At 40.9% G+C, this 21,611-nt stretch overlaps 1 protein-coding gene across 2 annotated transcripts in view; it reads right to left on the bottom strand.

Annotated features, from left to right (window-relative positions):
* The window catches only part of ABCC4 (ATP binding cassette subfamily C member 4 (PEL blood group)), a 163,192-nt gene extending 145,194 nt beyond the window's left edge, over positions 1–17,998 (bottom strand). Inside the window, exons 1-4 of one of the 2 annotated variants that reach the window (XM_063304648.1) lie at positions 17,615–17,998; positions 6,784–6,894; positions 4,779–4,899; positions 2,761–2,991 (exon numbers count right to left, since the gene is read on the bottom strand). In XM_063304648.1, the coding sequence (XP_063160718.1) occupies positions 2,761–2,991; positions 4,779–4,899; positions 6,784–6,894; positions 17,615–17,691 (540 nt within the window). In that variant the 5' untranslated portion in view covers positions 17,692–17,998. The remainder of the gene's footprint in view (positions 1–2,760; positions 2,992–4,778; positions 4,900–6,783; positions 6,895–17,614) is intronic. The other variant, XM_063304649.1, reaches the window with a different exon arrangement.
* Positions 17,999–21,611: the final 3,613 nt, after the last annotated feature.

The raw sequence follows: 21,611 nt of genomic DNA, 5'->3' as shown, positions 1-21,611 counted from the left end.
AGAGAATGGAATTTCAAACTAACTCTATTAATATTTTAATATAAACTAGGGTAGTTCAATGCCTAATACTCTGTCACCCAAAAATTAGGGGAAAATATGCTGACCGCATTATGTTTGCAAATAGAGTGAAACTTCAATTTCAACAAACCAGTTGGGGGAGGGGTAACCATTATTCTTGACTGCCTATTAAATCAGATTTAATTATGTGCCTCTGCAGCAACAACATTATGCAAATTATGTCAATAGAATGAGGATACTATCTATTTCATGCAAAGTCCATTGCACTAAGAGCTACTAAATCATGGGTCCAACGTAATTTTTTAAAACTGACAAAAGAGTTATTCTTAGTGATTTCAATGACTTCTGGAACGTTGAGAGGTGAAATGGAAAAGTAATCAGAACCCTAAAAATAAAGAAACAAGAGCCCAACATGAACCAATAAGCCTTTCTGAGTTTCTTGTTTTTACCCTGCAAAGATGCAGTATTTGTTGTAAAGGTTGTTTCATGACTCCCATAACACCCTATAGTGTATTATCCAGAATAGCAAATTAATTCCTCAGAGATGAGTTTATGCACGAGGAAGCATCATACCAATGACAACAGAGTTCCTGAGGGGTTAACACCAAGTATCAGAAGGAAGAGTGCAGGTTGAAAAACAAACGTTGCTTTCCTGCAAATGTACCATATCCTGCAAATACATACCCAACATCCTACTCCACACTCAAAGGGTTCATGTACATGGTGAGACTGGAATCCCATCCCCCCCAAAGTTGGAGAGTTACAAAAAATTCAAGTACTCAGAGAAAGTGCCTACAATTCCATGGACATCACACCCATCTGTATACTGGGTGGACGTAAGTCCTGACTTCTGAAAAGCAGATAATACCTGCTTTTCCACAAAAATCAAGGTAGCTTAATTCAATCCCATATCTTTAGCAATACTGGTAACTGCTGGGAAGATAGGAACAGGAATTAGTCTTTCCCACATGATGTCCTCAAATGCAGAATTGAATAGCTGCATCTTCTTGTGATTAAAAAAAATATCACTGGTTTGAGTAAGACATCTGTCAGCAGCATGGAAAATTCAGAAGCTGTTTCCCATCTGAACTACAAATACTCTCAGACTGTAGGATCCAGCCTTAGGTAAGAAGCTCCTATGATGCACTTAGTAATGGGAGAGTCTGCAATCTTCTCAGGTACGTATATGGTCCTACTGCAGGATCTTGTATGATGACACAGACACCACTCCACCAATCTAAAAAAAAAGTTCAGAATCTAACAAAATTGTCCTATCAGCATATTGTCATCCCTTTCAGTAAAAAAATGATTGCAAACCTACAGACAAAATAGGAGAAAATGGGAGAAAAAACAGTGTCCTTTTTTATTCTAATCATATAATATTTACACCTGCATTTCAAATATTCCTTTGCATTTTGCATTTATATCCTGCCATATTCCAACAATGCTTAGTGGCTTACATGATATACAATAGAGAAAAATATTAAAACTTTCACAGTATAATTAAAAATAGTTTTAAATTAACAATCATAAAACCTCAAACCAGAAGAAACAACTATAGTAAAAAAAAACCAAAATAACAGAGAATAAAAAAAGAATAAAAGATGGAGAAATGCCCAAACTCAGTTAAAAGTAAACAGTAAATACTGTTCCATTTTTAACATCTTCCTGAAAACCAACAAGGAGGGAGTTAGCCTGATCCCCACCAGGAGAATATTCCAGAGCACTGATGTGATCCAAGTATCACATGCCAATGAGTATGCTGGCCATTGTGTTCTGGACCAATTGTAGTTTCCATGTAGTCTTCAAAGGCAGCCCCATTCAGCCTGTATTACAGTAGTCTAATCAGGTGGTAATGAAGATATGAGTTACTGTATCCAAATCCTCTTGCACCAGGTTATACCATTTATCCACTTGAATAGCACACTACAAAAGTTTATAAGGCACCTTGAAATCCATCAGTTTCATTACAAAAATATTAATATTCCAATAGTATAGAACAACTATCTTAAGATATGAGATACTTTTAAAGTGAGTAAGTAAATAAAAGTAGATCTAGGTAAAATATTCCCTTCCAGACACATACAATACTGATGCTTTTTTAAGTAGAACTGATGGAGCCAATTTCCCACAGAAAAGAATTCCATAGGCAACCTCCCACGTGCAAATACTGAAAGCTTTAAAAGTGCCCCAAGATTGGTAACCCAGAACAGACAGAGAGGTATACTGAAGTTAGCTGCACAATGGCTGAATTGCACCACACCCTTCTTGACTGCAAATGCAAGAGAATTAGTTTAGCGTACCTTGAAGAATTTTGAGAAAATTCTTGAATAGGACAAAAATGAAAATATAAAGAAGCCTTAAATTGGATGACAGTGTTAGAAGAAGTCCACCTAGCCTCCTTCATCCCCCCAAATTTTTCACCAGTGTGATAAATCTTTGCATTAAACGTCATAGGAAGAATGCTTAGCAGTTGATAGCAGCAGCCAATTTCTTTCTAACCTGCTGCTTTAGCTTGAGATTTCAGCCCTAAGCCTGCTCACCCAGACTGGAATTTAGATGTGGCACAGAAGACCCATTTTGATGTAATCCCAACATTCTTTTCACAAACAGCCACATACTTCATCGCCCTGCTAAACTAATGATTCTAAAAACATTTGTTTGCTTTACTCACAATGCAAGACAAGCTCTCACCTATGTTAAGTGTCCTGTTTACTGAGATAAAGAAAATCTATTACCTACCTTGTGATAAATCATATGGCACATGGCTACCCTCAGCTTCATGCCAGCACGTTGTACATGATAAAAATACAGGTGATGAGTGATGGCCAGAATCAAAGTGCACACAGATAAGGCTGCAGCAGAGGCATAGGCATAGGCCAAAGCATCTTCGTCAGCATCTGTAGAGCCAATCTTTTCAAAATACCCAATAATCATCCCCAGAAATATTGGCTGAATCAGTATCAGAGTTTCCTTTAAAAAAGAAGAAAGGGGGGGTCAATTAAAGTGGAACAACTGAAACAAAATGTTCCTCTTTTTATTATCATTCTCCTATAGGGTACTCAAGTAGGGCTGCGCAAAGTGTTTCAAGTTCAAAACAAGTTGTTCTAATCTTACACGAAGTATTCCAAAGCTGCTTCAGCCACAACAAAACCATCCTGAGCTCAAAACGTTTTGAGCTTGGAACCCTCCTGGTTGTATGCATGTGTTATTTTTATATGACTGCCTGCATAAATTTGGAATGGTTGGAAGAGTTTCAGAAAGAGCTCAAGAGTGGTTTTGAATTTGAAACACTGTGCGTTCCACTACATTCAAGCCTACTATAAGTCAAAAGCAAAAAGTAACACAATTCATGCCATCTGCACAATGATGTCATGACCCCGTAATATCAATGATGGCCTTCAATTTCTTTGTCTATTGGTTACGCACATTTTAGTCTTAATGCATAGAGTAGTCATATGGCCCAGAATAAAATCAGGGAAGCGCCTAGATCCAATCTAGCAAGAGCCATAATTTCACAGTACAATGTTGGTAGTTCTCACAAAAGCTTTAAAGTTGGATCACTATTAATGATTCTAATGCAGATCTGGAGTTAAAGCAGAGAGGGAGTCTGGTTTGCATTGGAAGTGTGCAATGGAAGTAAAATCTGAACCCTGGCATTGTTCATTTGCAGTTTGCTCTTTGGGCACCAGTGACTCTTTCTCAGTGCTAAATTAAATCAGTTCCTAAAAACTTTGTGCCCTCTAGATATGGCACACTGTATCAACCATGGAAAAAAAAAACAGAACATTTCAGGATGGATGGATGGACTGATAGACAGACAGACAGAGAGAGCCCTCCCATATTATTTCTTGGTATTTTCTCTTTTAATGATAAAATTCATGCTTTAGATCAGGGGTGCCCAGCCAGCGGCCCACAAGGTTATTATGAAAATGTAATTTATTTTATTAAAATTAATATTATTAGCCAAGAAACACTGAGTTTTAGTTTTACGATGCGAAAGAAATAAATCATCATAGCTCCAACTGATTGTGCAGTCAATAGTAAAATTCCCCAAACTATTACTTCACCTTTACTTCATAATTGCAATCTTTTCTCATTTTTATGTAATTCGGCAAAAACTGGTTGATTCAGATGGAGCCCAATGACTTGTGGATACAATTGTGGCCCTTGGGCCTTTTGAAGTTAGATACCCCTGGTTTAGATGATAAAAATGTCTGTATTTAGCCAATCTTTCATGGAGCATGGTCCTTCCCTTTATCATTTTTTTTAAGCTAGCAGTTTTATCAGTTTGATAAAGTGGAATACAAAACCCAGAATCACTGAGTTGTTGATGTGGGGTTCTTTTGTTTTCAGGATCAATTTTTTGCTAAACTGGCAAAATATAGAGATGTTAAAGCCCTTAGTATTAAAATGGTTTGTAAGTCCATTTGTTAACACAATTTAAAAAGTAAATACAATCAATGAATGTGTAAATATTGTCTGAAAAAAACGTATTTTTCAACTGTATACACCAAACATAGTTCTATGATAAAACCAATTTAATGTACATATAGCTAAGTTACTGTATGCATCATTTTATATCTGTAAAGGGTGCTAACATACGTTTTCATTTTCCCCATTTTTTTTCTTTTTTTCTTGTTGCTTAAAATTATCTAGAAATGTTATATTATTAGGCAGGGCAGAGTCATATGAATATAACGGTCTCGGAATTCTTTCTTGTAGTTTTTTTTTATAGTACATCTCTTATAGTCTGTTACCTCAACCAATGTAAAACAACCCAGAACTAAATAGGATTTCCAGTAGCAAAGTATAATTGCTTTTGTTAAATGTGGTGTTCTTGCTTCTTTTTCAGCCTTTTGCACTTCCTTATCCCAGTACCTATAAATTCAAAATACAAAAATAAAAATTAGATGGGAGGGGTCAGAAAGAATTCAATATATCTTACCAGTGGCATTTCTTGTACTGTAGCTAATGATCAAGACATAAAATAGGTAAGTAACTTTACAATGACATACAGCCCAATATAAATCTCTCTAAATGACCTTTTCCAGCTTTCTGCTCTTAGATATTCTGGCTACATGTCCCATAATTCCTAACAACCTCTCTGAAGCAAGTGAGGGAAAGTTGCTCTAAGGAATTAGAGAGGCACACAAACTTGTACAAAGATTTCAAGGCAAGTCCATGGTGCTTAGTCATATTGATAGCAGTCATAGGAAGTGACAGCTCCTAGCCAACCTCAACTGACCTTGATAAAGCTTAGCAGACTGCAGAGAACGTAAAGCTGACTTTGGGATACAGAAGGAATGAACAGCTGTTGAGGGAGGACTTTGTGAAAAAATTACAGGGCAGTAAGAGAAAAAAAAAAGTTCAAAATAACCCCGCCTTGATTTTTGTCACTATAAAATGGGGCAGAAAGAAATCTGGACAGGCTCTCAAGATTCTACCCTACTACAATAAACAGCACTCATGAATCCCTACCATGCCTGTTTCTTGACTTTGCCTACTCGAAGGGCTGAGGTAGATTCAGATTTGCTTAATATCTGGAAGGGAAGGCAGGGGCTATAGACTATACTGGGAAATCTGAAAAAAAAATCAATAAACAGGCAGTGGCAAAACACTTCCCTATTCTTGCCATTGGAAAGAATCCAGAAACCACACTTTGCAGGCTTTCCCTTGTTATACTTCCCAGCCCAACAGAAGTGACTCAACAAGAGTCAGCTTCAGCTCAAGATTTTACCTTTCCCAGAAACAAATGAGACAAGACATTTGCACTACATTTCTCCTGTCATCCATGCTTGGATCTGGAAAGGGCTATCTCCACAAAGGCACAAAATTCAAGCTGTGCAATGGTAACAAGTTAAGAACCATGAGGGGCACAGCTTCTGAAATTCTTTCCAATTTAGTAAGGGCACCATGCTGGGTCATGTGATCATGAAGGAGGAAGGACGATGATTTAGAACAGAGGAGTCAATAAAGTTCCATGCAATTACCTAACTGACTTATGGGGAGTGCATTGGCATCAGCCCTTCAGGGTTGTTCAGATCAGAAAACAGATTCCACAGGAAGTCTAAAACCATACTTTATTGAGAAAGGCTACGGTAACAGAAATATGCAAGTCTGATTGTGTTTTCCCTTCTCTCCCTCTTATACCCCAAGGAGTCAGGGGGGAGCCAGTCTGAATCTCTAAGTCTTTCCCTTCACCCTGGACTCAAAGCATGCTTATGCACCTGTTACCTTAATGGTTTCTCCAAGATCATCTCCACCGCTCAAATTGGAGAAATTTGAGTTGAATTTTTTTTCTTCACATCCCTTGCCAATTTTTTAAACTCAGTCTTTCTTTTTCCCATGTCAAATTTGGTTACATTTTTTTCAGTTTTTGCAGAGTTCCTTGATGAGGGGCAGGCAGAGTCCTAATTCCCTTTAGATTATTACTTTTCAACATTCCTTTGCATTGGGAAGAATAACAAGAGCTTGCAGAGCATGGTTTCTAGACTTCTTTCTCACCTCTTTCCCAGCAGTGGCCACAGGAGGTGACTGTATTTTCTTTTATGTACCAAAGTACATAAAAGCCTTGTCTGTGTATATGTGTGTGCGTGGCCATGCATGCACAGTTTTTCCCCAGGGACTAATTTTAAATCTCAGTCTTTCTTTTGCCAGCTTCTTCATCCACACTGAATTTGGTCCTCATTGCCTTTATTCGCATTGGATTGAAAAGAATAAAAGGAGTGAATTATCTATACTGAGACACTGGGATTTACATACCATTGCAGTCTTTCCCCAAGCACCTTAGAGGAATCTTCAGTGAGTACTTCGTACATATCATCTTCTTCCAGTTTCCGTTTATGACCGATAACAAATAAAGGATTTAGCCAGCTGTCAAACAAAAGAAGATTATTCTCCATGTGATTATTCTACAAGACAGTCATAAACATGCTCTTCTTTCTCTCTCTTCCTCTCTCTCTCTTTCTCCCTCTCACAACACACACCTACATCACTTTAAAAGGATTAAGGTTAGTTCACACAGTCAGAAAAGTAAAAACATATTTTTGGAGAGGATGCCCCCTAGCTACAATAAAATTCTAATATTGGGGGGGGGACTTTATAAGTTACAAATAAATTGGGAGCAGAAAGTTTATGTGAAGCCTCTCTACACAGACCAGAAATATTCATCAAAACATGAACAATTAGCAATACATAAATAACAGTGGATTATAAATGTAAAAATATGTTGGATTTCAGTGCCCACCACTCCCAATAAGATTAGGAGAGCTAGTCTAGTTAGAATAGCCACAGATCATTAATAATGCTAGAGTTATTTTATAAATGTTTAATTTTTTTCATATTTGCCAGGGACACCTAGTTATAGTATAGTTACAGTAAGTTATAGTCCCTGGGATCTGCTTACTCTTTTTATATTGTCATGTAAGACAAGCCTCACTAATTTTTGTTTGCACAGAATTTTGAGACTACGCCATGAAAATGGCTGCATCAGTGATGGGCTTGCTTATTGCCAAAACACCTTAATGAAGGTGCTCCACACCATTTTCAGGATATTCTTGAGTGCTGAAGTGCAAACTGTCCTCCATTTTTATTTTCTAAGAAATTTATTTATTTTATTTATATTTCAAATTTTCATCACTGCCCATCTCCCCCAAAAAGGGGACTCTGGGCTTAATTAAGGGGCTTATGTTAGCCACAGTTATTCTTGGAAATAAAAGTACTGATGGCTAGTCCTTTGCTTTGTAGCCTGACAGCCTAATTTCAGTGTTTCTCAACCTTGGCAACTTTAAGCTGTGTGGAGTTCAACTTCCAGAATTCTCCAGCCAGCATTGCTGGCTGGGGAGTTCTGGGAGTTGAAGTCCACACAGCTAAAAGTTGCCAAAGTTAAGAAACACTGGCCTAATTGTTTAAATAAACAGATAGATAAATAAATAAATAAATAACAAGCATATATAGACGTGTGTGTGTGGAGAAAGAGAGAGAGAACAGGAGAGAAGTACAGTATATATATATACATACATACATACATACATACATACACATACACACACACACACACACACACACATAGGATCAGGAAGTTTAATGGGCATCAAGTAACTATGTAAGAGAATACAGACATAAGGATTCTCCTCTTAGTTGAACTGACTTGTTAATTACGTAGATGTGTGAATATCAAAAACAACCAAGCCCTGCTTTCTTGGGCTGTCTCTTTCATCTGATGTGTATTTGCAGTTACTATTTTTGTTCTTGATATTTTTAACAGCTACTATAATTATGCAAAATTATTGTGGTTCATCTCAGAATATAATTTTATTATGTTAAGGTGTTAGCTTTAGACCTGACCAAAACAACCAAAATGGTGTACCAAACATTTCAAATTCCATAAAATTGTCAGTTCTAGAATATGTTGCTTCTTCTGCACTGAAAATACCAATATAAGCACAAATAAAATTAAAAATATATAAAATTCAACTCGAAGGGTATAAATACCAAGCAATATCTGACCAAAGGAAACCCAACATTTTATTTAAAAAATATTCACATTTGAAATATGAAATATGAGTCCCTCTGGTGGGAAAAGATGGGTGGTGACAAATTTGATGATGATGAATGAATATGGATTTCAGCTATGATTAAAAATATAAGTAAATAAACTGTATGCTTTATTAATGGCTTACAACCAAGCAATGCAAGCACAGAGTCAAAAGAGATACCATTCATTTTGAACCAACACAACCATCCAACAGAAATGGGGGTAGGTACAATATTATTTTGCACTTTTGACACTACTGCTTCTGGGAGTAAGTAGTAAATTACCACCCACTACCTGAACTGTTTGTAAACTATATACATTAGGGCAAACAGTGCAAAGAATTCTGCTGTCTCCTAGCTTCCATTATAATAAAAGTATAATCATAAATTGGATGATATGAACTATTAGATGACACAAGATTCCATGCACAGATTGGTAAATGACATTAGGTATTCAATCCGCTACCTGAACTGCTGAAACCCAAACTAAGATATTTTTCAATTTTCAGTCCAGCATCTCCTAGAAATCGTAAAAAATGAGCATGCTGAACAAAATGAAATTTAGTGTCACAGTACGTACACATTGCTTTACACTGACATTTCTTCTCACCACCTCCTCGCTGTTCTGTTTGTTGACCCAGTCTATACGGAGAATCATTACTCGGGCTGCATAAATAGTTTTTCCGTTCTCTCAGATGCTCTGAATTCTAAAGCTTTTCTGATGTCATACCCTTTAGACTTTCAATCACTCCTTCAAACATCAGTCAGTGAACTCTTTTTGTAAGCTTATTAATTAGCAAGGCTTTAGTGCTTTCTCCTGATCAACCCTGAAAAGAATGACATTTTAAGCTCTTCTACTAGGCCACTGCCTTGGGCTGTGCTTCCGTAACCTGGCACTTCTGCTTTTTCTGTTTCCAAGAACCAGGAGTAGAGGAAAGGAAACAAAACAAAACAAAATATCTCACTTTTTGAGCCTGATTCCTCTGCTTCCAAGAAAAGGGTCTCCAAATGCAGTTGAACTACAACTCCCAGCACTCCCTATGCAGCACGGCCACAAGCTCTCTGCCTCCCCCTGGCCCTACACCAAACACTACTGACTATGCATATATCTTTGAATGCAGCTGAGAGCATTAATTACGAAAAAGAAAGGGAACCCCACTAACCCAAAGCATTTGGGAAATGGGAAGAGTGAAGGCGCTCCCTTACCTAAGTAGGTATGGGGCTGACAGTCTAAAGTCAGGAAAAAGTGATCCCTCATGGCTGTTTCTATACCAGCACCTTCTTCCTGCTGCACATCTTCTACAATTAAAAAAAATGTTTTGGAATGCAGTGTGGGAGCTGCAAAGAAAATTAAAAGTCCGCATGTTTCTGTACATATACAAATATTCGCTTCAATTGTTTCTGTACAGTATTGGAATTATCAATTCCAACTGGATTATCAGACATAAATTGTCTTTTAGCAACAGTATCTATAGGTCATTCACAAAGTCTAATTTTTTTTTCAAAGAACATGCAAGATGCAAGTAAGCGATCAGGGGATTTTAGATGCTGAAAACCTGGACAGTTCAGTAGCTAACTTCTAGCACCTCTGCCTTCAGAATGGATTGCCTATAGTGCTGGACGTTACTTAGAGAAAAACATGAGAAAGATACTTGGACCTTCCTGCACAGCTCACTGAACTGGATCAGTGAGAGTCTGGTCAGGGGCTACTGTCCTTCGAGTCAAGGAACTGGAGACTGGGTGCAATTCAAGGTGCTCTTTGTCATTTTTGAAGCCCTACATGGCATGGGGCCAGATTACATGTGGGACTTCCTATCACTCATGGTTTTCACCCATCCCACCAGATCTTACACAGTGGGCATGTTCCAGATAACCTCAGTGAAGCCATGCTTTCTCTGCCATGGTGCCTCCCTCCTCCCGCAAGATATGGATGGCCCCAACTCTGTTGGTCTTTCAGAAGAGGGAGAAGACCTGCCTCTTCCCCCAGACAATGGGGCCAGGATATTGATCACTGGAGCTCTGGAATGGGTGTATGTGATAAGGGGAAATTGAGATTTCATTGGGCCCTTGATCTGGGTTTGTTGTTGTTGTTGTTGCTTTTAATAGAATATTATGCTTTTATTTTGTTCGCCTCCCAGAGTTTCCTGCTAGGTGGGCAGCCACATATATTGGATAAATAAATTAATACCTTTCTCTGTGTGGTGAAAACAACTTACAGAGTTGTCAATTAACTCTTCTCCCTTTCAAGACTGGTATCAGACTGATATCCAGAGGGGTCCCACAAAAATATCCACATGGGCCAGAGGGTCAAATGGGGATAGAAAAGGGTCAGGTTCAGTAAGTTCTTTTCCTGAGTCTGTCCATGGTGACTCCTGCTCTGAATGTGTCATTGGGGATTTCCCCCTTATGAGGAAGTGGGGAGGACCAGAACAAAAGGCAGAAAGTAGGGGGAGAAATGACAGCTTCCAGTCTCCTTTTCATTAACTGGAGATGTAACAATAGCCACAACCCAACAGCCACGGCCATCCTGCATCAGGATAGTTTTGGGGAGGGAGGAAGCAATGGGCTATTTGTGTCATCCAATTACCAGAATGAGCTCAATCACAAATTGGGATAATATTTATCTCTATCATGCGAACTGAAACTAGGCTGCCTCTGGTACAATAGTGTTTTTCTAACTTTTCTCATAGTCCTCTGCTATACTTTAAGAAAGTTGTGGCACAGGTGTGATGACTATATGGTCTATTTTTATGCCAGGATGGGATCCAGTCTGTGTTGATGGGCTGGAGAGGTTGTGTCCATGGTCCCTTACTTGTAGGGTGCTTTAGGGTTCAATGATCTTGCTTTTCCTAACATCTACATGAAACCTCTGGGTTAGGTCATCCATCAGTTTGGGGTTCAGTATCATCAATATGTGAGAACCAGTTTGGTGTAACAGTTAAGGCATCAGGCTAGAAACCGGGAGACCGTGAGTTCTAGTCCTGCCTTGGGCACAAAGCCAACTGGGTGACCTTGGGCCAGTCACTTTCTCTAAGCCCTAAGAAGAAGGCAGTGGCAAACCACTTCTGAAAACCTTGCCATGGAAACTGTCTAGGCAGTCTCCAAGAATCAGAGACAATTGAAGAGATTTAAAAAAAAGCACATCAATATGCAAATGATATCCAATTGTGTATCTTGACCCACCCAGTCAATGACCCAGTGTCTGGAACCTTTACAGGTCTGGATGGGGAAGAAGACACTCAGGCTGAATCCTGCCAAAATCAAGTAGCTGTGGCTGTTCAGGTCCCCAGATCTTTCTTTGGTCTTGGATGTGGTAGCTGTTGATATTTTCCTACTAACGATTAAGACTGCTATTGTACCTAATCATTTTGGCCGGGTGAAGAGGTTGTATTTGATTGTCTCCTTTCACGTGCTTCATGCAAATCGCCTGGGGGGAGGATCCTGCCCAGACTTGTTTCTTACTTCCTCTTTTTCTCTCTGCCGATATGTAGCAAGCCAGGAGAGCTAAGTCCTTTAAATATGTTTTGCTTTTGTTTTGCTTTCTGTAAATAAATTATTTTTATAGATATGCCTGGTGTGTGTGACTTTTCTGATCTCTCCTGGGCTAAAAGCTTTCCCAGCATTCTGCAACAGTAGCACTTCCCCATTCAAGACTAATGCGCAACTCAGACTCACAGCTACTTCTCTGCTCAAAGAGTGGATGGCACCTGTGGCCAGGAGGGCCGTTGTATAGGTCCATTTTGTGCACCAGTTGTGCCCATTTCTAGAACAGGAGATCCTTCAGATGGTCACTCATGCCGAGTCACCTTATAACTGGGCTATTGCAACAATTCTACTTGCGGCTGCCCTTGAAGACCAACTGGAAGCTACAGCTGGTGCAAAATGCAGTGGTTCAAGCAGTAATGGGCATAACTTGATATGCCCATTTTCACCACTGCTCTGCGAGTGCACTGGTTGGCTTCCAGTGTAATTCAAGGTGCTGGTTGTCATCTGTAAAGCCCTTCATGGCATTGGACCTGGTTGTTTGAGGGATTGCCTATCTCCAAAGGTTTCTGCCTTTCAAATAACATTGGGCAGAGTGGGGGCACTCCAGAACCCCTCAATTAAACAATGTCATCTACTAGGACCGCAAAAGCATGCCTTCTCTGTTGCAGCACCTGCCTTTTGGAACAGCATCTCCCCAGAGATTTCCATGTTTCCCACTCTACAAAGATTCTGCAAGTCTTTGAAAATTTGGCTTTGCTCCCAGACCTGCCTGGGAGTTTTGTTGTTTGTTGAGCCCCTGAATTTTTTTTGTAGAGGAACAGGTGATTTTGTCCAGGCATACATGTCCTTTTTCCTTTTAATAGTTTTTTTTCTTTTTCCTTTTAACTATGTAAGCCACCCAGAGTCACTTGGGAGTCAGGCAGCCTCCCAAATCTAAATACATAAATTAATTTACTTACTTACTTTTAGTCTTTTAGCTTCTCCCTAAGTTTTATTTTATTGTTTCCTTTTCTCAACTAAACAAAATGAAGATTGATAATTCCAAGGTTTACAGAGTGGGAAATAATAACATCTCCAAGGTAAAGATTAAACTTAAGAAATGAAAGAACAAAACAGAGAAGAACCAGAGAGAGTTTGGAACAACAAATGAACTTACTAGATTCCATGCAGCCACAAATAAAGGATCTTCTGTAGCCAAAGGATGACACAAGTGAGCCTGCTCTAGTAATTCCTACTTGCAATTATGCTCAGTTGGACTGGGAGTCAGAAGAGCGTATTCCCTTAGAGGATGAGCTCCCTATTGAAGATGAAGGTAAAGCAGAGGCTTGCTCCAGTCCGAATTAAGTCTTGGGCCCATGTTACTAAAAATTGTCTACAGACAGCTCAAACTCAATTTATTTTAATTTATGATCAGCTAACAACAATAAAATAGATGAACTCAAAATTCTGGTTGGAGAACATAAGAACATAAGTTGTGCCCTGTTATATCAGACCCCTGGCCCATCTAGGCCAGCAATCAGTTCTCACAGTGGCCAACCAATTGCACAAGGAATCCTACTGGTCTCCCAGCAGATGGCCTTCAGAGGCAGTCACACTGCCATCAAGGTTAACAGCCATTGATCCCCATGACTTCCATGAATTGGTCCAACTCCTTTTTGAAGCCAAACAGGAAAGGGAAAAAATGTATCTTCTTGTTCTCCTTTATTCATACCATGCATAACTTTGTACACCTCAATTATGCCTCCTCATTCACCACCTTTCTATTAAAAAGCAACCTTCAGCCCTTTGATCATCTTTGTTGCCCTCCCTCCTCTGAACCTTCTCTAGCTCCACCATTTTCTGAGGTACGGTGACTGGAACTGCACACAATATTCCAGATGTGGTTGCACCCATGATTTATATAAGGGCATTACAATATTATATCTCTATCTGCAATACCATTTCTTATTATGCCTAATATCAAATCGAATCAAATTATCCATTCAGTCATATCCAACCCTTGGTGATTCCATAAGCCAGCTCTCTCCATGATTTCCGATCTTGTACAGCTTCTTTCAGTTGCTTTATATTTTGGCTTGTCTGCTTTGATTACATCCAACCAGTGCATTCTTTGGTGTCCACATCATCTTTTGCCATTGACCGTTCCAAGCATAACATCTTTCTCCAACGATGTTGATCTCATGACATGACCGAAGTAAGTAAGTCTAAGTTCTGTTATTTTTCCTTCTAGTGACATGTCAGGTTTTATGGCTTCAACACTTCTTTATTTGTTATTTTTGCAGTCCAAGGGATGCACAAGAGCCTCCTCCAACACCATAGCTCAAAAGAATCAATGTTTCTTCTATCCAACTTTTTCATCGTCCAGCTTTCACAGCCATATGTAGTTATACATGTACATGATAGTGCGGACTAATCTACACTTAGTCATCAAGCTGACATCCTTGCTTTTCCAAATTTGATTCATACTCATTGCTGTGCAACCCAGCATGATTCGGCGTTTAATTTCTTGGCTGCATTCACCATTTTGATTGACCAGTGATCCTAAAAAGGTAAATTCTTCCATGCGTTCCACCTCCTCTGCATCAATTACTATTTTGATGTTTCCATTCTTTGCAGTTGTCATGAGTTTGATTTTTTTGATAGAAGGAAAGAATAAGCCAAACTTCTTGCTTTCTTCTTTGAGTCTCATGATTAGGTGCTTTAGGCCTTCCTGGGTTTCTGAGAGGAGGGTTGTATCATCTGTGTATCAAAGGTTATTGATGTTTCTTCCACCAATTTTTACACCAATTTTTGATTCGTCTAGCTCTAGTTTCCTGATGAGCACTTCGGCGTACAAGATGAATAAGAAAGGTGACAGAATGCAACCTTGTCGCACATCTTTCTTGATCTTGAACCAATCAGTGTCACCATATTGAGTTTGTACAGTGGCTTCCTGATTCACATACAGTGATTTCACCAACTTCACCAAACATAGTGGCACCCCAACATCTGCTAGGGCTCTCCATAGTTTGTCATGGTCAACACAATCAAAAGCTTTCCTGTAGTTGATGAAGCACATATAAATGTTCTTTTGATATTCGTGACATTTTTCCATTATCCATCAAACGTTTGCAATGTGATCACAGGTGCCATGACCCCGTCGGAAACCAGATTGGACATCTGGCAGTTCCCTTTCGATGACTGGAGCCGGGCATTGTTGTATGATTTTCAGTAGAACCTTGCTAGCGTGAGATATGAGAGCAACAGTGTGGTAGTTAGAACATTCCTTTGAATCCCCCTTTTTTGGCAATGGAATAAACACTGATTGTTTCCAATTACGTGCCCATGTGTTGGTTTCCCAAATTTTCTGCCACAAAGCTCTGGTAATTGCAGTTGTCAACTCCTGGGGCCTCGTTGTGTGGCAGTTGGTTCATTGGCCACTTCTTCATCAAGAATGACTGGTTCTAGTTCTGTTTCCTTATCCTCCTCTCTTTGACATTGCTCCTCTATAGTAGTAGCATACAGCTCTTCCACATATTCTTGCCATCTATTCTTGACACCTTGTTGGTCGGACAATTCATTTCCTTGCGAGCCTTAAATGGTGCCCGGATCTTTTTGATTTGTGCAAAAGCATTCCTAGTGTGTCCTTTCGTACAGTCTTCCTCTAATTGTTTGCAACACTTCTCCCAGTAAGCTTCACTATCTTTCCTTGCTGCCCTTTGGAGTCACCATAAGTTGCAATTTGAGTTGAATCTGGGGACACCACTTGAAGCATTCGTTGTGTTGAGCTATTTCAATTGCTTTTGTTTGATTTGTTCATTGCAAACAGCTGAAAGTCTATACATTTTGACAATCAACCTGATTTGCAATGGGGGTTGAATAATTTCGATTACAACTGTAACTCTTCCTTTTCTGAAGAGAATCTGCCATGTCCTTATAACAGGCAGAAGTTCTACTCTGCTGAAAGTAAAGGCAACACCCACATACTTCAGCTGAACAGAGTGATGTTGAGGTTTGCAGGTGTCCAAATAAAAAAGGAAAGATAGTACAGCAAATCAGTAGTTCTGCACTCACACAGCTTGTAAAGTATACAGATAGTCCTTGTTTAATGACCACTCATTCAGCAACCAAAATTACATGGTCATCATTTGCAAACTTAACTGCCAGCTTCTGACAAGCAAAGTCAACGGGGAAGCCAGCAGGAAGTCACAAATGGTGATCTTATGACCACAGAACACTGCGACCATGCAGGATTCACCTAACGACAGCAACTGGGACTGCTAGAACTGCTGTCATAAGTCGTCACAGTCACATGATGTTGCACTTTACAACCACATCACTTAGTGATGGAATTCCCGGTCCCAATTACCATTGGTAAGCAAAGACTACCTGTAATTTAACAAGCTTATTGATGTAACTGGGCTGCATAAGGTTGCATGGCTTTAAGAGAATTGTATTAATTTTTAAGTACTCCACTGATGATTTTTAGACTGAAAAACTACCTGAGGAGATTTTACCTTGTTCCCATAGGGGTTTTCAAGGATGATCGCATTCACCCCCTCCTCCAAGCTTGGACCCAAGCCAGTTGTTTGGGGAGGCTCAAAGGCCTCTGGTCTCTGCATCTCTCCTCAGTAACCTCAGTCACAATTTTACAATTTTTATTTATTTATTTAGTAGACTCATACGGCGCCCCATCTCAAATACATTATTCTGGGTGGATTCACTGATTTCAGACCAAGTTACTGATTTCCCAAGTTACACATTTTCAATCTTTTCATCTTACAAATGTATACAATTTCTGTAAAAATTCTATTATTATTTCTGTCAGCGGTCACCAGAATGATTGATTCTACAATAAGAGATCACAAGTTGTGAGTTATGACCTTCAGAGGTTTACACACAACAAGGGGCATGGGCACAACTGCGAAGGGGGCAGAAAAGTCAAGGTGATGGCCACAACCGTAAGATCAAAGCCCCGCCCTCTTTTTATATCCAATACGTATCAAAATGGGGTGGGGCTTTGATCACAAGGTCACAGCTGCCATCTTCGCTTTTTTCACTTCTCCCCCACCGCAGATGCTCCTGCACCCACGTTGCTGAACGTAACGTTTGAGAACCGCTATGATTCACCGATTTAAAAATTAAGCAGTAAAAGTAAATACCCCGAACCAAAATGTTCTATTCACCGGGGGGAGGGGGCGGTTACATTGATCGTTCCACTACTCCAAAGTTGGAGAAACGCTGTATTATTAAGAAATAGCCCAAAGTGGTACAAGGGGGTCGGGTCTCCCAGCCCCTTACTCCTACTCCTTTCGCCTTCTGCGCGCATTCAGAAACGCTTATAATTAACTCGACCTCCGTGGCGCTCTTCTTTCCGAAGCCAAGCACCGCTTCCTACACCTGCCCCCCGGGGATTCGCATCTTTTTCCCCGGCGGGCGAACGCAACTTCCTCGCCCCAAATAACGCGCGGAGCAGGCTCCGGAGCTCCTGGGTCGGGGCGATCGAAGCCGGCTTCCAGCCACCCCATTCATTCGCGGGAAGCGGCTGATTAGGGAGGAAAGGGAAGGAGCGCGGCCGGCGCCGGCGACTCACCAGAAGAAGAGCCGCGAGCAGAAGTTGGCATCCCGCGAAGGGTTCGGTTTCTCGTCCCGGGAGGGAAGCGCCTCCATCGGCCGCCACCCCGCCGCTCTCGACGCCGCCGGGAGAAAGAAGGGAAAGCCGGCTCAGCCTCGTGTGCCCAGGGCTTCCCGCGGCAGGCAGGCAGGCGGGCGGCCGGGCAGGCAGGGGGCAGGGCTGGAGGCGCTTCCGGGCAACCCTACTCCCGGCTCACCCGCGGCGGCTGCCTCTAGAGGGAGCCGCGCCCCCGGGCCAGAGAGCTGGCAGCCCGCCCCGAGGGCCAGGCGTCCTCCTTCCTGCCTTCCGAGAACCCCGGGAAGGCTCCGCTGCGCCCGATCTCCGGGAAGAGCCGCCGCGGCGCGCGCGCCCAGGCCGGGTCTCTTTCCGCGGAAATCAAGCCTCGCTAAGGCCGCCTTCCTCTAATGCAACCGACTCAGCTGGGAGGCAGGTCTTACACGGGGAAAACACCTCCAGACCGGGGCTGCGACGGCCGCGGCGCGAGCGATTTCCGCCCCACATCAGCTACGGGGTCGATTTCAGCGCCCAGCCTGCAGCGCAGCGCGCCCTGAAAAGCTGAGGCGCTGTAGGCGAAGTTTTGCCCCTTTCGCCAAAGCGGGCCGGCTGGTCTCCCTGCCCCTAGTCCAGCACCTTAACCACTCTCCCATTTTGGCTTGTTTTCTCCTGCCCGCGAAGCACCTGCCCCCACCTCTCCTCCAGAGCCAGAGGCGGCTTGAGCCCTGACTAAAAAAGATAAACCAGACCATCCGTTTCCTTTGAGGTCTTCTGTAATTGTCTTCCCACCACCTCAACAACCTTCCCTAAAAAGGGGCGGTGGGAGGCAGGGTGAAGGTTGCCTTACACAGGAGGGAGGAAGGGGGGTGCGCTACATTTTCAGGAAACACCCCCTCCCTCAATGAGGCATTGACCGGTTCCCAGATCCAGCTGACCCTAGCTTTGTACAAGCGGCAGCAGACACACAAGCAAGCGTCCTGTCCATCATCAGAGTCCACAGGCCAGAAGCAGTCCAGGGTAACAGGGTAAGAGGATGCCTGTCTCCATCATTGGCCTCATGTACCTGAAGTGTCAAAGCTGTTGGTGGAGTGCAGCGCAAAATGTCACGCCCTCCCCAATAAGGAACTGGTAACCCTAAACAAGATAGGCATTGTCACCCTGCTGATGCAGCAATATTGCCAGCAAGTTCCAGCCCTACTTGTTGAGTTTAAATTACACTGAGATTTGCCACTGCACAGCAAGCTATATTCCAAAAAATGTTTTGGAAAGTTTGCATGTTAAATTGGAATAGGACACTTCCTGCACTGGAACAACTAGAGATTCTTTGCTAGATAGTTTAGAGGCAAATCCTTTTCTTGCTGTCTCTGCTGAAAGAGGCATAAGGTTAGGGTTAGGGATACTTCAACTGTGATGGCAGTAAACCCTGGAGGGCATATAGCTGAAACTTCGCATGGATATTGTCTTCTAACAGATCTATCTCTTACCAGGCTGATAATAAAGCAGGCTCAGACATCATGAAGTTTCCTCATTATAGCCCATGAACAATTTTTTAAAAAATGAATCTTAAATCTTGAAGTAGCCGAAATCCATAGGTATCCATGAGGAGGCGAGGGTGTGAGCAGTGATGAATATGTGTTATGATATCACAACCTGCACTCTGCCCCCTACATACCTGGACATGTGTCACAATGCAAGTATGAAAGGGTGAAAAATTGTGTCATGATGGCACAATGAATATTTTGCCATTTTGGTATCATTGTAAATAGGAATGTGCACTTATGCTGAAATCAAACCTGAATCAGATCCTGTCCTCTTCAAACATCAGATCTCCCATTGGAATTGTTTCAGGGCTAATAAGCTTAGGCGTAGTTCCTAGAAATACTAGAATTCAGATGTGCAGCTTTTTGAACAGAGGAGGAAGTACACAATAAGAAAGGCTTATGAGAGGAAATACTTGTCTATATTAGCAATACATCTGAGGCAGCAAAATACAAGATCATTCATGGGATTGTTAAAGAAAAGCAGAAAAAAATATAAAGATATAGCATAAAGGAGAACAGGTAAAATTCACTTGCAATAAGCACTTTATGATTCACTTGTAACAAGCGAACAAGTGAACTGATAATCAAATCACCAGGTTCTCCATTATAATTCTTTTTTTTAATAAACTTGATTTTGATAATAGTATATAAAAAGTAATTCCTGCTGCATTGATTTCAGAGGTGGTGGTTAATTGCTGACCTGGCTGTAGCCGAGGCGTCCAGGGGCATTGTCACAGCTCTGATGTTTCTCCAGACACAACACGCTGATGGTCAAACAGGGAAACCTGAAAGTTAGAGAACATCAAGAAACACCTCCATGAAAAGTATATACAATATTTCCTCCCCCATCTGCTTTTAGCAGTTAATAGAATCAATAGATGAGCGTTTGACAAATGTTTCCTAGCTCCCAAATATCCCAAAATCCCAAAAATATCCCAAAAATCCCAAAAGAGAGACTCATCCTCAATTTCATTTGTTTGGAAGACAAAACAGGGTTTGTGTTTACTGCAGGTGGGAGATCTGTTTTCAGCCATTGTGTAGAAATGCTAAAAATACTTTGGCATTTTAAATAACCTAATCCTGTGTAATCCCGCAATGATTAAAAATACTCGGTTTACTTTTTACATTCTGCTGTTCCTGCAGTGCAGTGATAATAGATGGGGCCATTCGGGTCATGGCAAATAATTCTTATACAATATGATAATCATGTTGGAGAGGGCAAGCCAAAGAAAGTATCCAAATCAGTGAGCTGTGCTGGAGACCTGTGAGAAAAACAATTGTGAGCCAGAAACTGGGCTACAAATATGGGAAACTTTTTTTTTTGAGGCTCACAAATCTTTTTGATAATTAGATAAAATCTTATTTCAAATTAAGGCAACTTCATAGACTATATACTTTCCTTGGGAAGAACACTGAAATGGCTTAGTACAGCCTCTAGCCTTAGAACACTGTGGTCTCCCATCAAAATACTAATCAGGTTTGAGCCAACGTAGCTTTTTTTACCAAGCAAGTTGACTACATGCTGCCACCTAGCTGGGCTGCCAAGATCTACCATGTACGTTAGACACTAGATTCCAAAGAAATGTAACACCCCATAAAGGCTGTTCTCAACAGTTTACTGCTTGTGTGTTCAGAGCGAAATTATAAAAATCCACTGCCAGCTGAGGCACTTACAGTAACGGGCAAATACAGTATGCTTTAATGCTAGCCATTGTTTTAAGTACAGTGTTTGAAATATAAACAGAAAATGCAATTAAACTTCAAACAACATAAATACAGTTTGGGGGAAAAAAGAGACCACTTTAAAGAGTTTCAGCTTGTGGTATTCATGCCCCTCTGTGATCCAGATCATCTGTTTGGAATTGAATCCAAAGCATTAAAAAGCCTTAGGTATTATTGTTGAATTAAAAAACAACCTTCTTTTGTGGCTGTTAGAAAATTTAAGAGTTTAATATTTCCTCATAGAAAGGCCAGTCCTACTGGACGAACTACCTCAAATATGCAGACAATATTCTCAGTAGTTTTTGTCTTCATGCCCTTGGCTGGATGAGGCTAAACTGAGTTGAAACTGAATCATTAGTTAATAATAATAGTTGTTGAACACTACGTTGTATAGCAAAATCAATGGTTGTACCTAGACAGTTTGGGCCAATATCAGCCTGTCTTAAAATTAAGAAAAGTATATAATGGATTTTTTTATTGATAGTATAGTTCTGCTACTGCTAAGTTGCAGTCACGTCAGAGTTGTTGTTCTGGGAGGGGATTCCCTATGGTGGCAGAGGGAAAGTAAGTCTGCTGGGTTTTTCCTGGAACATCTGCAAGGAGAAAACCACAGGACTGGTCTTGTTCTGGCAGTTTTAAGGCTCACAGGTACCCTGGAGCCCAGGGCATTACATCACATCAGACTGAAGCTGCAGGTG

The sequence above is a fragment of the Candoia aspera genome, chromosome 5, assembly GCF_035149785.1.
Source record: "Candoia aspera isolate rCanAsp1 chromosome 5, rCanAsp1.hap2, whole genome shotgun sequence".
In the NCBI taxonomy this organism is placed as follows: Eukaryota; Metazoa; Chordata; class Lepidosauria; order Squamata; family Boidae; genus Candoia; species Candoia aspera.
The sequence above is the reverse complement of the archived record's forward strand: the minus strand, read 5'-3'. Positions and strand labels throughout refer to the sequence as shown.